The sequence below is a fragment of the Sparus aurata genome, chromosome 21 (genome assembly GCF_900880675.1).
Source record: "Sparus aurata chromosome 21, fSpaAur1.1, whole genome shotgun sequence".
Lineage (NCBI taxonomy): Eukaryota > Metazoa > Chordata > Actinopteri > Spariformes > Sparidae > Sparus > Sparus aurata.
In genome coordinates, this window is record NC_044207.1 from 568,159 (window position 1) to 583,274 (window position 15,116).

Here is a 15,116-nt window from a genome sequence, read left to right on the forward strand (position 1 = left end):
GGGGGTGTGTGACTCCGGTGTTAGCTCCGGCTAATGTTAGCTTGAGAAGCTAAAGTTTTTTTATCCCAAAAGTTTAAAAAAAATAAACTACTACTGTCAGTAAAAAGCTCCGGATTTAAAACGGGACTTGGTGTGGCGGCCCGGTGCTTGTTTATTTCTCCAGGAGGCCTCCAGCTGTATTCCTCCAACAACAACACGCCACCCGGCTCTCAGAACTTGACTGACTTTCAGTAGCTGTCCCTCGGCAAGCAGGAGCACAATCCCCAATCTCCAGCTCTCTACTCCATAGCTTGACATTTGCCGTGTAAAGCCGACAACGTCATCCATCAAGACTAGACCATAGCTAGTTAAAATGCGCACTCCGCTGGCCTTCAGATTTATCCGTCACTGTTTTAATATTTTAAAATCAGCACTGAACAGGGTTGCATAGATTTAACTCACTGGATTAACACCAACTCTTTTGAGGAACTAACTCTCACATAGTTGACTTAGACTAAACAAGTGTTGAATTGACTCGGTATTTTTAACACACAACACGTCTCCTTAATCCAGCTTCAATTCATGGTTCAGTGTGAGACATCCACGTCTCCTGAAGCTCCTGACATTTTAGCTTGTTTTCATGTCCCCTGAACAACAACAACATTCAGCATTAGTTTCTTTGTATATGTTCAGTTACCTGGACAACGTGGCAGATGCAGACAAAATTGTCTGCATGGAGGGTTTCATCCTTCAACTTACCTCCATCCTGTTTTGTTTTTTAAAAAAATGTTTAAGAAGGAGGAGGAGGAGGAGAAACACCATCTGCTTTAAAAGTCTACCAGATGGCGCGCAGGTGGTCGAGTGGTTAGAGCGCATGCCATAAACGTAGCCGACCCCGGTTCGAATCCGGCCGGAGGTCCTTTGCTGCATGTCACATCCCCCTCTTTCTCCCATATTTCATATCTGTCTACTGCTTAATAAAGGTGTCTATGCCAAAAAAATCTTTAAAAAAAAAAAAAAGTCTACCAGATGTATTCCTGGAGTTCCTCTGGGATGTGAAATGAAAACACATTCACTGATAAACAACCTCAAGCATTCATGATCATCATCAATACAATTTTATTTTATCATTTTAAAAATAACAATCTCTGCAGCAACACTAAAGGCAGCTACCTTATCACATCTTAATGATATATTTTCTTCCGTTGGAACCAACCAGTTATCAGACAACACATTCCCCCATCAGCACACCTGCTCCAGGATCAGATGAAGGTCTTTCATAGTAGTAACAGTACACTTTTATAGGTGGATAATATTTGCATAGCAAGATGATGTTGCATCAAATACAAACATAAAACACATTGTCATTTGTTTAGAAAAGTCACACATGCTTTAAGAGCTTCACACTCAAACAGAAGAAACTTCCCCTTAAGAATCACAATTTTTGCTTCCACTATTGTTGGCAACTAAAAGTAAATAAAATCTCCCAAATATTGTATCATTTTTAAAAAACATATTTAATATGTATTGACCTACTGTATATGTATACAAACTGTTCATACTCAGTGCTCCATTCAGAACTAAGATTTACTATCAACTAAGATCTCAACTAAGATGGTGGTCTTCACCAATTTTGTCTGTGACTAAATTACCCACAGTGCAGTTGAGCCCCTGTGTGACATCACTGGAGTATATTTATCATATAACATGCAGCTTCCCCCGGAGCCACAAAAGGTTTTATACTTCTTCCACATATGCAGCGACACCTGAAAACACACTTTAACGTGTAACCCTGGTGCACTCTTCCTTTAAGGTTCTAGTATTAAAGTGCAGTTTAAGTTTAGAGTCATGTGACTCTGGACCAGTCCACTGACCAAACTTCTACACCTTATGAACATGGTGTTACATTTATCATGACTCCTTCCAACTTTGTTGAATTCAGTGTTTCAGTACTCATGCTAGTGGGATGTACACAGTATGTGAAATTACATTATTTTTCTAAGATTTTGTGTGTTTATCTTCTGACATACGATGGCTCATATTCTACTGAAGACACTGAGATTAGAGTCAATATCAATGTTGTGACCAGTGTTTCATTCTCTGAGTGTTTCTTCACTCTGAGTTGACTCTACATTAACAGTGCAGTTACTCTGTCACACAAATCATTACAGTATCATCAAGGTAAATGATAAAGATGTTTAAGGCCCAGACAACATGGTGGTTGTCCAGTTTTCTTTACCATCATCAGTCGACTTGACTTGTGAGCAGAATAGGAACGCCTGAGCTGTAAAGTCAGTGAATGATGGCCGGCCTGGTGCTGAACAGGCTGAGGCTGAAGGGACTGAGGAGAGAGGTATGCATACAGTTAATTTATTCATTGTCAACCACTAAAAATGAAATGTTGAAAAATCCTGAGTATGTTTTCATGGAAAATGAAGTCAAGATTATCTGATTCCAGGTTCTTATACATGAACATTTCCTAATTTCTTTCCTTTGTGACAGTAAATTGAATGTCTTTGGATTGTGGTCAAACAGTCTAATATTTTGTTGGACCGCCTTTAGCTTTAGCTTTAGCACACATTGGCTGTGGTGTCATTTTGATAAGCTTATGTAATGTCATAGCAGTCATTTCCATCCAGAGTTCATTTTCATTAATTCTTTTACCATCTTGTATTGATGATGGAAGAGTCGGGCTGCTGTGTAAAGTCCTCTCCAGCAGATCCCAAAGATTCTCACTGAGGTTCAGGTCTGGACTGTCTCATTGTCCCTGAACCACTCTTTCACAGTTTGAGCATGATGAATCGTGGCAATGTCATTTTGGAATATACCCATGTCATAAGGGTAGAAAAAAATTCCTTGATGGAAAAACCTGCTCATTTAGTTGATTCAGGTAGTCAGCTGACCTCATGTTTGGGCACATAACGTTGCTGAACTTAGACCTGACCAACTGAATCTACCGAAGACATCTTCTCTACAACCACAGGATGTGTCTTCAGACATGGTAGTTTAAGAAATGAGAATTGACTCACTTCATCAGTTAGGGTTAAGCAACTTGTTGCCAGCTGAAACATGTTAATCACTGCAGTAATTTTCCAGTGGAAGGCTCTTACCTCTTTGCTTCGTTAAATCCAGCTGGTGACTTTTTTTGCCATACAGTGTAATTAATAATGATAAATGGTTAGTTGCAGCCTTGCATACAGTAGGCAGACAGTAAGAGAGAATTACTTAACAAAGGTTTGATTTTATTGATTCTTGCCTATGAGGATCTCATCTATGTATACTTCTAATGCATGATGGAGTCACAGAGTGAACCGGTATGGTTTGGATCCAACTCACCTCCATAGCTGTGTGGTGGAGGAGGAGCTGCGCCCTAGCTTCTTAGAGGAGGAGGAGAAGGAGAGGGAGCCTTTAGGGGACTTAGGTGGTGGCAGGATGGAGCAATGAGAGGCCTTCGACAGATTTAACCTGAGTAAGAGACACACAGGGATCAGCTCATTATAACACATTCCATATTTTACAAACCATCCAAATACTAAGCAAAAAAACTGTTTGTCTGTCTGTCTGTTTTTTTTCTGCAATAGCCTCTCAGTGCATTTACATTTAATATTACATGTTCTAGTAGTTTTCAGTTGGTGTTGGAGTCCACCACCAAGTGTTTAGTGTGTTAAACTGAATGTGCTTTACTATTGCTGTGAGAACATGCCGTTAGAGGGTTAAACACATCTGTTTCCTCACTAACGCCTTCGGCCTTCAGTAGCCCTTTTTACACAGCCTCTCCGCATTATCCCCGGAGTGGTGGTTCACCCCCGGGTGATGTCATGTTGATGACGTCGGTGTTTCCCCAGGTGTTCCCCTGTTAATCTAAACCCACGGACAGTTTATAATCATATGGATGCTGTTATAATGTGTAGTGATTGAGATCCTGACCCAAACATCCTGGAAAGTTACGTTTTTTGCGCTAAATTGCATAATTACATAATCACCATCAGTAAACAGGTCGCTGTCTGACTCCCTCACTCGCGGGGACGGAGGCTGTTTTCCTGACGGTCACGGTGGTTCATTTTCATCACAAACACTCGGTGAGTTAAAGTTTTTGCCAGTGACAGATGCTGTTTTCGCGCAGAAATGTGACTAAGAGTCGGTAGGACAGACAGGAGGACAGACGCTTCTCCACGTACAGCTGTGGTATTTGTTTTCCTCATATAAGTTGCCAAAGACAGTTACAGTTGCTATGTTACTTTTGTTCGGTCCTGTAACGTTGCTTTTTGGGACATTTCTCTGTATTTAGTTGAGTGAAGGACCTGTGCAGTTATCAGACTGCACGACCGACACGCCCGGCTCCGTGCCTCCGGATTATCCGTTCACACTGGGACGGCTCACCAATAATGCGGCCCTGATACTACCTCCAGAGGCGGATCAGCGCTGGAGCGAAATTTCCCCCCTCTCCGCATCTGAAACTTTCACACAGAGGAGGGTGCGGAGAATTGGTGCAGGATCCCCGCATGCAAATGGCAGTGTGAAAGAGGCTAGTGACACCAACATGTGGAGGGGTAACAAAGCTGCACAATTTCTCTGTTGTTGTCTACAAGAACCAACGTCAACGTCTCCATCTGCTCCCACCATCACAGGAAGTAAAGACCCAGTGGATCAATGTCATCTTGATGGAAACGTCCCCACAACAACTGGAAACTCTGACACGTGTGCAGCAACCATTTTACTTCAGACTGCCTCCTCAACGAGGGCCAGCAACACAGAAAGCAGGCTGCTCTTTAAACCTCAAGCTCCAGCATGGATCGTCACAGAGTTCAAAATTCAAATCTGTACATTCTGTCATTGTTTTATATAACTGTTTATTTTGTCAACCTGTTGAACTCAGTGTTAGCACAATCTGCTGCTAACGTGGCTGCAACACAAGCTGAGCTGGCTCTGCTGTCACCATGAACATTAACACTCTTCTGCTCTGTGATCCTCAGTATGTGTGTCTGCTGCTGCTGGATGTAAATGTTCTTCATAGAAAAGCCCCTCAGAGAAGGAATCACATCACATTTACTAACAAACCCACAATATCAGGCAGGCTATTCTGCCAAAACACTCACCGACCTGGACCTCATTTCTGTTCCTATGTGAAGCCAATAAACACGTTCATTGAGCCAGAATCATGTTTGACTGGATTATACCTGTTGTTTTTGTCTACTGTTGTCACACAGCGGTGAGGTCTTGTCTTGTCTTGGTTTTTTGTCTTAAGAACTTCCTGTTTTATTTTAAAAATCTAACCTCCCTATCATTTAAGGTCACTTGCCCTTCCTCTTGTGTCCCCGGTCTGACGTCATCCCTGATTCCTGATTGTTTCCACCTGTTCCCCTCTCCTTAATGTGTTAAATAGTCTGTGTCTTCGTTTGTCTTGTGCCAGTGTGTCTCGTTCCTGCGTCCAGCCCAGCCCTTTGTCTTGATAAGTATTCAAAGTCAATGTTGATTTTTGTTCTGTTTTCCTTGTGCCTCGAGAAGAGTGAATTTTGTTTGTAAATTTTGATAGTGACTTTTAGTTCTCGTTTTCAGATTTAGCCTTTTGTTTCCCTCCATTTTGGAGCGACTTTGTTTTCTTGTAGAGCTCAGAGTAGATAGTTATCCTCTGTTTTCCTCCCTTTTGGAGTGTCCTTGTTTTCCTAGTTTCTTAGATCAGATTTCTTGACGTGGTCTTAGTTTTCCTCCCTCGTGGAGCGTTTTGATTTCTCGTTTTCCCTCCTTCCGGAGTGATTTCCTTGTTTATTTTTGTTTTCTCTCACCAACAGTGTAGTCAGGTTAGGTTTTATAACCTATTCATGTGTCTCTCTCTCTTGAACGCTCAACTATTTCAGAATAAAAGTCTGTTGAATTTTAATTCTGCCCTGCATCTGTGTGCTCTTTTTAGTCCAGGCCTGACGGTACACACTGGCCAGTATTGACTCAGCAGGGGTCAGGCAGTGGGTGGAACTTCTCCAGGCCCAAGAAACCCGCCTGTCTCACCAGGAGAAATTTCAGACAGCAATTGGCGTCTCACCTGGGGCATCTTTCAGCACAACTCCAAGGCTTACAGGAGCACCTCGCCCCACCAACCACAGCAGCTCCGCCTACCCCAACGGCTCCGCCTCCCACAGCCACTACAGTTCCGGTACCGACAGCATCGATCGTAGGAGCTGGCAGTAAGTTGGCGCCACCAGCCAAATTTTCAGGCGAAATGGGACAGTGTAAGACCTTTCTCACTGACTGTTCGATTCATTTTGAATTAACACCACATGCCTTTTCTACCGATCGTTCTAAGATTACTTTCATGATCTCAAACATGACCGGAAGAGCCAAACCCTGGGCATCAGCAGAGTGCAGCAGAAACTCTCCATTGTGCAGCTCCATAAGCGGGTTTGAGTCCGCCTTAACCAAGACTTTTGAGCCGGTTACTACCAGCCGGGAAAAGGCACAGGAGCTGAGCGGGCTAAGACAAGATACTGACTCTGTTTGTGACTATGCCGTTTGCTTCCGCACCTTGGCGGCGGAGAGGGAATGGAACTCCACAGCTCTCTATGACGTATTTTGGAAGGGACTGGCAGCTCCTATTCAAGATTCATTAATTCCCCTGGATTTACCTGAAGACCTGGACTTCCTCATCGCACTCGCCATACGAACCGACAACAGGATCAACATGCTTCGACAACAACGCAGCAGAGGACGCATGGCAACAGCGAGAACGTCACCGGACTGGCTACCTCACCGCAGGTCATCGCTGGAGCAGCACCATCATTCCCAGCCCAAGGAAGAAGAGGAACCCATGCAGCTGGGAAGGACCCGGCTATCACAAGAAGAGCGCCGCAAACGACAACAGGAGGGTCGATGCTTCTACTGTGGGGAGTCGGGTCATCTTGTCGCTTTTTGCCTAGCCAAGAAATCTGTGGTGGTGAGTCAACTCAGAGCTTCAGATGCTGTTTCACGTACACTCACGAACGTCAAGGTTTTCCACAAAACTGTCATTGAACTCAAAGCTCTCATAGACTCAGGGGCTGATGCTAATATGATGAACTGGAGACTAGCCGACAAACTCGGTTTGAAGAAGGAGCTATTAGATAAGCCCATCGAAGCTAAAGCTCTGAATGGAGAATTTTTTTTTTTTTCCATCACATGTCACAAAACCCATTCAGCTGTGCATTGATGACCACAGAGAGCACATCAGTTTTTATTTATTCAAGTCACCGACCCATACTCTGATTTTGGGACAGCCATGGCTATTTCGTCACAACCCTCACATAGACTGGAGATCTGGGAAGATTGGGAGGTGGGGAGAGGATTGTACAGGGGAATGCATTAAATGTTCGTTCCGGGAGAAAATGCTGCCATGTTTAACGTGCATTTTACTGACTCTGCCACAGAATCCGAATTCCCGGACCTGAGCTCAGTACCCTCCTGCTACCCCCACCTTCGGGAGGTATTTGATATAAAGAAAGCCATGTCTCTTCCTCCCCACCAACCTTACGACTGTGCCATCGAGCTTCTTCCGGGCTCTAACATTCCCAAAGGTCGCCTGTACTCGGTTTCAGGACCAGAAAAGGAGGCCATGACGGATTACATAGAGACCTCACTGAAGGCGGGTTTGATTCGCCCTTCCTCATCTCCTGCAGGGGCGGGGTTTTTCTTCATGGGCAAGAAGGATGGCTCCCTAAGACCGTGCATTAACTATAGCCCACTCAACGACATCACCATAAAAAACCGCTATCCTCTACCTCTTATGTCTTCTATTTTTGACCAGCTTCGACAGGCCAAGATTTTCACCAAGCTTGATCTACGCCTACCATCTGATTTGCATAAGAGAGGGGGACGAGTGGAAGACCGGATTCAATATACCAAGTGGCCACTATGAATATCTGGTCATGCCTTTTGGGCTCACTAATGCTCCTGCTGTTTTTCAGGCCATGATCAATGATGTTTTGAGAGATTTCCTTGACCATTTTGTCTATGTATACTTGGATGACATTCTGATTTATTCTCCCGATCTCAAAACACACAAAGTTCACGTTACCAAAGTATTGAAACGACTGCTAGAGCATCAACTCTATGTGAAAGCCGAGAAAAGTGGCTTTCATGCCGACACTGTCTCCTTCCTTGGGCTTTATTGTAGCCCCTGGAAAGGTACAGATGGATCCGGCTAAAGTTAGAGCTGTGGCTGAGTGGCCCACACCTGATAGCCGCAAGAAGGTTCAGCAGTTCCTCTGGTTTGCTAACTTTTACAGGCGGTTTATCAGAAGCTTTAGCGCAATAGCTGCCTCTCTCCATGCTCTTACGTCCTCCCAGGTGCAGTTCCGGTGGTCGCCCGAAGGAGAAGCTGCCTTCCAGACCCTAAAACGACGCTTCACTTCAGCACCCATTCTAACCATGCCAGATCTACAGCGGCAGTTCGTAATCGAGGTGGATGCCTCCAACGAAGGGGATGGGGCCGTTCTCTCCCAACGATCAGAACAAGACGGCAAGATGCATCCATGCGCCTTTCTGTCGAGACGGCTGTCCAGGGCAGAGAGGAATTATGACGTGGGCAACAGGGAGCTGTTGGCGGTAAAGGTAGCATTGGAAGAGTGGAGACACTGGCTGGAGGGAGCTAGCCAGCCGTTCATTGTATGGAGGGATCACAAAAACCTTGAGTATATCAAAAAAGCTAAACGACTCAACTCTTGCCAGGCCAGGTGGGCGCTTTTTTTTTTTTAACCGTTTATCCTATTCTCTCTCCTGCAGGCCAGGGTCTCTGAACGTAAAACCTGATGCCCTGTCTCAACTGTTTGACCCCGAGCCTGTTGCCAAAGAACCTGAAAACATCCTTCCACTGACCTGTGTGGTAGGAGCGGTGACTTGGCAGATAGAAAATGAGGTAAAGCAGGCCATTGGTGAGGCTCTGCCACCTAGTGGGTGCCCTGAGAATCGATTGTTTGTCCCAGTTGAGATGCGCCCACAGGTGATTCAATGGGCCCACGCCTCACTACTTTCATGCCACCTGGGAGTTCAGAGGACTATGTTCGCCATCTCCCGGAGGTTCTGGTTGCCATCTATGGAGCTGGAGGTCCAGGAGTACATAAAGGCATGTTCGGCCTGCGCCAGAAACAAAACATCCTCCGGGTCCCGCATGGGTCTCTTGCAGCTGCTTCCCATCCCCTCCAGACTGTGGTCAGACATCTCACTAGACTTCGTCACGGGGCTCCCGGTATCGCAAGGCAACACCACAGTCCTTACTGTGGTGGACAGGTTCTCTAAGATGGCTAGATTCATAGCCCTGCCCAAACTGCCCTCTGCCAAGGAAACGAAGGAAACGACAGAGGTCATGATGAACCAAGTTTTCAGAGTCCACGGCTTTCACAAGGACATTGTATCTGACCGGGGGCCTCAATTTGTGTCTCGGTTCTGGAGGGAGTTCTGCCGGAGGCGAACGGCCAGACCGAACGCCTTAATCAGCAGATGGAAACTGGTCTCCGGTGCCTGGTCTCCCAGAATCCCTCAGCATGGAGCAAACACCTGATCTGGGTTGAGTATGCTCATAATTCTCTGCCTACTTCTGCTACTGGTTTGTCTCCTTTTCATTGTGGTTTTGGCTACCAACCTCCAGTTTTTCCTGTCAACGAGTTGGAGGTAACAGTGCCTGCCGCCCACGTCATGGTTCGCCACTGCCGCCGGATCTGGGCAGCCGCTCAACAGATTCTGATCCGTCAAGGAGACCAGGTCAAAAAGGCAGCAGACCGCAAGAGGCGACCGGCTCCCAACTATCAACCCGGTCAGAGAGTTTGGCTTTCAGCAAAAGACTTGCATCTTCGAGTGCCCTCAAGAAGCTGGCACCAAGATATGTGGGTTCATTCCCCATCTCCAGAGTCATCGGTCCTGCAACAGTTCGACTACGTTTGCCCCGGTCCCTCTGCGTACACCCGACCTTCCACGTAAGTCAAGTTAAACCTGTCACAGAGAGTCAACTGGTCCCACCCACCGCACCACCCCCACCACCCGAAGTGATAGACGGCGGTCCAGTATACAAGGTCAAACAGTTGCTGGCGGTACGCGGCCGGGGCAAACAATATCTGGTAGACTGGGAAGGATATGGACCAGAAGAAAGACAATGGGTTCCCTCACGCCACATTGTTGACCCTGATTTAATTGAGGATTTTCATAGGGACCATCCTGGTCAACCTGGACCGTCGGTCCTAGAAGGGGGGGTTCTTCAGCGGTGAGGTCTTGTCTTGGTTTTTTGTCTTGTGAACTTCCTGTTTTATTTTGAAAATCTAACCTCCCTATCGTTTCAGGTCACTTGCCCTTCCTCTTGTGTCACCGGTCTGATGTCATCCCTGATTCCTGATTGTTTCCACCTGTTCCACTCTCCCTCCTGTGTTAAATAGTCTGTGTCTTCGTTTGTCTTGTGCCAGTGTGTCTCGTTCCTGCGTGCACCCCAGCCCTTTCGTCACAGTCTTGTCTTGATAAGTATTCAAAGTTCATGTTGATTTTTGTTCTGTTTTCCTTGTGCCTCGAGAAGAGTGAATTTTGTTTGTAAATTTTGATAGTGCCTTTTAGTTCTCGTTTTCAGATTTAGCCTTTTGTTTTCCCTCCATTTTGGAGCGACTTTGTTTTCTTGTAGAGCTCAGAGTAGGTAGTTATCCTCTGTTTTCCTCCTCCTTTTGGAGTGTCCTTGTTTTCCTAGTTTCTTAGATCAGATTTCTTAATGTAGTCTTAGTTTTCCTCCCTGTGTGGAGCGATTTTGATTTATCAGTTTTTCCTCCCTCGTGAAGCATTTTGATTTCTCGTTTTCCCTCCTTCCGGAGTGATTTTGATTTCCTTGTTTGTTGTTTTCTCATACCAACAGTGTAGTCAGGTTAGGTTTTATAACCTATTCATGTGTCTCTCTGTCTTGAACGCCCAACTATTTCAGAATAAAAGTCTGAATTCTGATTCTGCCCTGCATCTGAGTCCTCTTTTTAGTCCAGGCCTGACAACTGTGATATAACGCCATCACTGGGAAAAATTAACAAAAGTACCCAGACATACATTTTATTAGTTATAACTCATTTGTTAAGTCTATACAAACATTTGGTCTTTGGGCTAAACTAAGCTAACGCCGTAGACGTAGAAGTGATATTGATCCTCATGTTGTAACCATGTTGTACCTTGAGGAGGAGGAAGCTGATCGTGGTGGTCGTTTTCCCTTCAGTGCTCTCAGTTTGTCTCCCTGAGTCAGACTGTCCTCTGTGTAGTTACTCTATAAGTGTTGTTACAAAGAGACAATTAACAGTAAAACACAATGAAAAGAAAACATTGTTCTGATTTAACTTTAACAAAATGTCAAGTCATTTGTATGCGTAAGTTTATATATTTACTACTGCAATGATCAATATAAAGGGCCATGCCATGTCCAGTGTTGGGAGTAAAAGCTACAAAAGTAATGCAATTACTGTAATGCATTACTTTTTGCTGTATCGCTACAATGCATTTTAAACCCGAAATAAAGTGATGCGTTTTTATACAAATTCGCCAACACCGTGAGATTAGCAGAGGAGAAAAAAATCTGCACAAATGTTTACTTCCTGTTAGTGCTAGATAACTATTGATTGAGGAGAAGATGACTGCAGCGGCAGACAAGTTGGACTCTGGACAAGGGTGCGAAGAACATTATAGTTAAGTGCTAAGTGCTAGAGTGGTGCCACACTAACATTAAGCTAGTGACTAAAAGAAAGCAAACTGAGGATGAGATGAGCGGAGAAAAAACATTCTCCCGTTCTTCCCGTCTCTGCAATGCTTGAACCTCAAGAAGTGAGGAGACTGGTGGCAGAGTATGTTGAGGATATGCTGCTTTTTTTTTTCAAGAAAAATTGTGAGCAAGATCCCAGTCTAGGCTAGCAACGACAAGGCAAGCATTGCCTCCACAGGTTATTGCTACTGGGCTATTGACTATAATATAAAATAGCCAACAGAACAGCAACATAACGTCAATCTGTTTCATGTCAGTCTGTATCCAGATAAAACATACAAAAACTTCTCTTAAATACAATAAACATTAGCTCAGGGGCCTTACAATGTAGGCAACCCCCCCCCCCCCCCACACACACACACACGAAACTAACTTTTTTTGAAGGTCTGCCCATACTTAATTTGAGTGTTAACATCGAACATTTTGAGATTTAGGCTAGATTGAAAATCAATGTGTGTGTTTCAAAAACTTTCAATACAATGTGGATGCATTATTGGAATCTGTACTGTCCCTGATAGATAGAGGAAGGTGGGACATGTCCATGCATGTTTAATCACATCTAGAGGACAAAAGCTTTAAGAAAATGTATAGTGCAATCAGCTTCCCCTTATATTAATACCAAGGTGTTGACATACAAAAAGTTTTGACACATGATTTTTCAATGTAGATCTTCTGATGGGACTGAGTGCACCCCAAATGTTTCAATTTTACCATTGCAATTCATGTTCAGCATGGCCAGCCTTTCAAAAACTGTTGTTTTCAGTGTTGGTGGTTGTGAATCGATTGTAGCCTACATTTTAAGGCCCTTTAGCTAATGTTTATTGTTTATTGCATTTGGGCCTCTAGCTTAAAAGTAATGCAATAATAGTGTAATGCCTTACAATTCAAAGACAGTAATATTATTATATAAGTAATTACTTTGAAATGACAGTCACAAGCAATAAATTATGCATTACGTGTTTGGAGCAGTTTTAGGTGTAACACGTTACAAAGTAATCACATTACTTTATTCAGTAACGAGTAGTGTAAGGCATTACTGTTCTGAATGTAGTAATCACATTACAGTTTGCCAAGCTCGGGGGGCGTCAATAATGGAACAGTGATTGGTTTGGGTTTGGCACAAGGTATCTTCCTCCATCACCGATTGGTTAGTCGCCACCCGCAAGGGGAGATGGGATAACAATGGCAGCGTCAGCAACAGGAGCAGAACATGCTGCTGTGACTTGCCTGAAGACCCCCCGCTGCGTAAAGCCACTTTTGACGGTTGGAGATACAAACATTACTTTGAATTTGTTGAACGTAAGGAAAATAACTTGACTGTAAGGTGCACACTTTGCCCGTGTTGGAAACTTCTCTCCGCTGCTGCTAACACTACCTCAAACTTAACGAAGCACCTACAGAGACAGCACGCACACACAAAGCTTGGTGCTAAGGAACCGTGGAGCAACATGAATGTAACAAGTAATGTAACGAGTAATGTAACTAATTACTTTCTTCAGAGAGTAATCATGTTATGTAAGGCATTACTATTTTTAAGAGTAATGTGTTGTCTTTAACCCAAATTGACTCCTTTTTCCAGCATATGGGACTGAAAGCCCCCCACCTCCTGACCTGGCATATCTTCTCTCCACGACGACTTAGCACATCTGGTCTGTTCCCCTTCCTCCAAAGAAGATGAACCCCTTTTCCTCAGGTCAAACGAGGTCAAGCACGAAAGAGTCTTCTTTCTCCACATCAGAAGAAGGGAGAACTGGTTTCTATCACAGATGTTGTGATTTAAGATGTCTTACTAATCTACATCTCTCTCCCTCTGGAACACTCTCCAGTAGGGGAAGGCAAGGTGCGAAACCTAATCTGTGTATTCTTCTCCTCACATGTCCAACTGTTATTTACGACAGTTGTTGTTCCTGAGTCTGACATTCCAATTCCTATCTTCTATTCTCACCCAAATTCAAATACGTCCTAAATAACAAATAAACTACAATCTTAATTTCTTAATTTTAGCAGATTCCGAAATAGCGTAAGAAGGTCATACAATAGATCTTTCCCATGTTATTGTCAAGCCCAAATGAAGTTTATTACTGAATGAGTTTGAGGTCAACACAAACCAGCCCCTCCCCTTGTCGATGGAAGAGACTTGATCATCATTCCTTGTGTAACACTTGTGTTATTTACCAGTTAAATGTCTGATATGTTTTGTTAAGATAGAACTACAAGGAATATGTATAAGTCCTTGGTCCTACTGTGTATTGCATACTTTATTGTTATATGTGGTATACTTTATTGCTTCATGTCTTAATCAGGTTATAATTCTTTTGAATGATAAGTTATCATTGTCATGTTGCATCTTTTCACGAAGGCAAAAATTTGACTTTTAAGATGGTGAAGTTTTGGGAAGGTTAAAACACGATTTCAAAATGTTAAATACAATAGTGTAGTTAGATCAAAATTTTGGGAGCCTCAACTCAGATCACAGGAGGTGTGACACTGTCTGCCGGCCCCCCCTTTTCAGTCTGCCTGCTGCAGGTCATAAAACAGACCCCTCTGCTCTGCTCGCCGCTTCTCCCCACTCTCCTTCTCTCCTCTTCTTCTCTCTCTTCTCTCCTGACTTCTTCTCTTCACATCACTCGCTACTATCTTTCCTTCTTTCTTTCCTTTTTATATTTTTTTTAAGTAATCTTTAGTTTTATATTGGCAACAAGCTCTAAGACAAGCAAATTGAATCCCTACTTTAAGTGTTTTACTTTTATCCAAGTTTTAATAGAACAAATTCTTTTCTTTTTGATTTTTGATTTTATACTGTTAAACTATCACCGCCTGGATTCAGAAGAAGTTGAATTAGTTTCAGAATCAGAACTTAAGTACCACTACTTGAAACTACCAAGACTGTGATCATCTGATGAAGAACGCTGCAGTCAGTGTCTTCTTCAGAAGCCTTACAAGGAGTCTCCAACAAAAAGACTTGTGTGCTCCCAGCCGAGACCGACTCTGCCCCCAGCGCTCCCAAGGCGGAAACCCCGCTGGGCCTTCGGACCAAGAGTTCCTCAACAGAGTACCGGCCTTCCCTTTGGCTACTGGACCGACGCGCCGTGCCGTAGTCCAACCCAGAACTCTCAAGAACACCAAACTTCAGTGCCTCCTGACTCCCAGACAAAACCGGCTGAACGTCTTCATGCAGCTGGATCCACACACGTGAGAATGAGTGGTGTCTAAAGTTCTGACTTCTGTCTAAAGTTCTGACTTCTGTCTAAGTTCTAACTCCTATCTTATGAATTTAAGAGAATTAAGATTAGAGTCTTGTAGTATTAAAAATTACTCCCGTAATATTTAATATATATATAACCTGACCCTTTAACTTTACCATCTACCAACGGTCACACGACTTTATTACTTTCCTTATTAAAGT

At 43.9% G+C, this 15,116-nt stretch overlaps 1 protein-coding gene across 2 annotated transcripts in view; it reads right to left on the bottom strand.

Annotated features, from left to right (window-relative positions):
• Positions 1-1,081: 1,081 nt before the first annotated feature.
• Positions 1,082-15,116, bottom strand: part of LOC115572994 (dual specificity protein phosphatase CDC14AB-like) — a 76,462-nt gene continuing 62,427 nt past the window's right edge. Inside the window, exons 12-14 of one of the 2 annotated variants that reach the window (XM_030403555.1) lie at positions 11,130-11,221; positions 3,316-3,444; positions 1,082-2,320 (exon numbers count right to left, since the gene is read on the bottom strand). In XM_030403555.1, coding sequence (XP_030259415.1) covers positions 2,272-2,320; positions 3,316-3,444; positions 11,130-11,221 — 270 coding nt within the window. In that variant the 3' untranslated portion in view covers positions 1,082-2,271. The remainder of the gene's footprint in view (positions 2,321-3,315; positions 3,445-11,129; positions 11,222-15,116) is intronic. The other variant, XR_003982195.1, reaches the window with a different exon arrangement.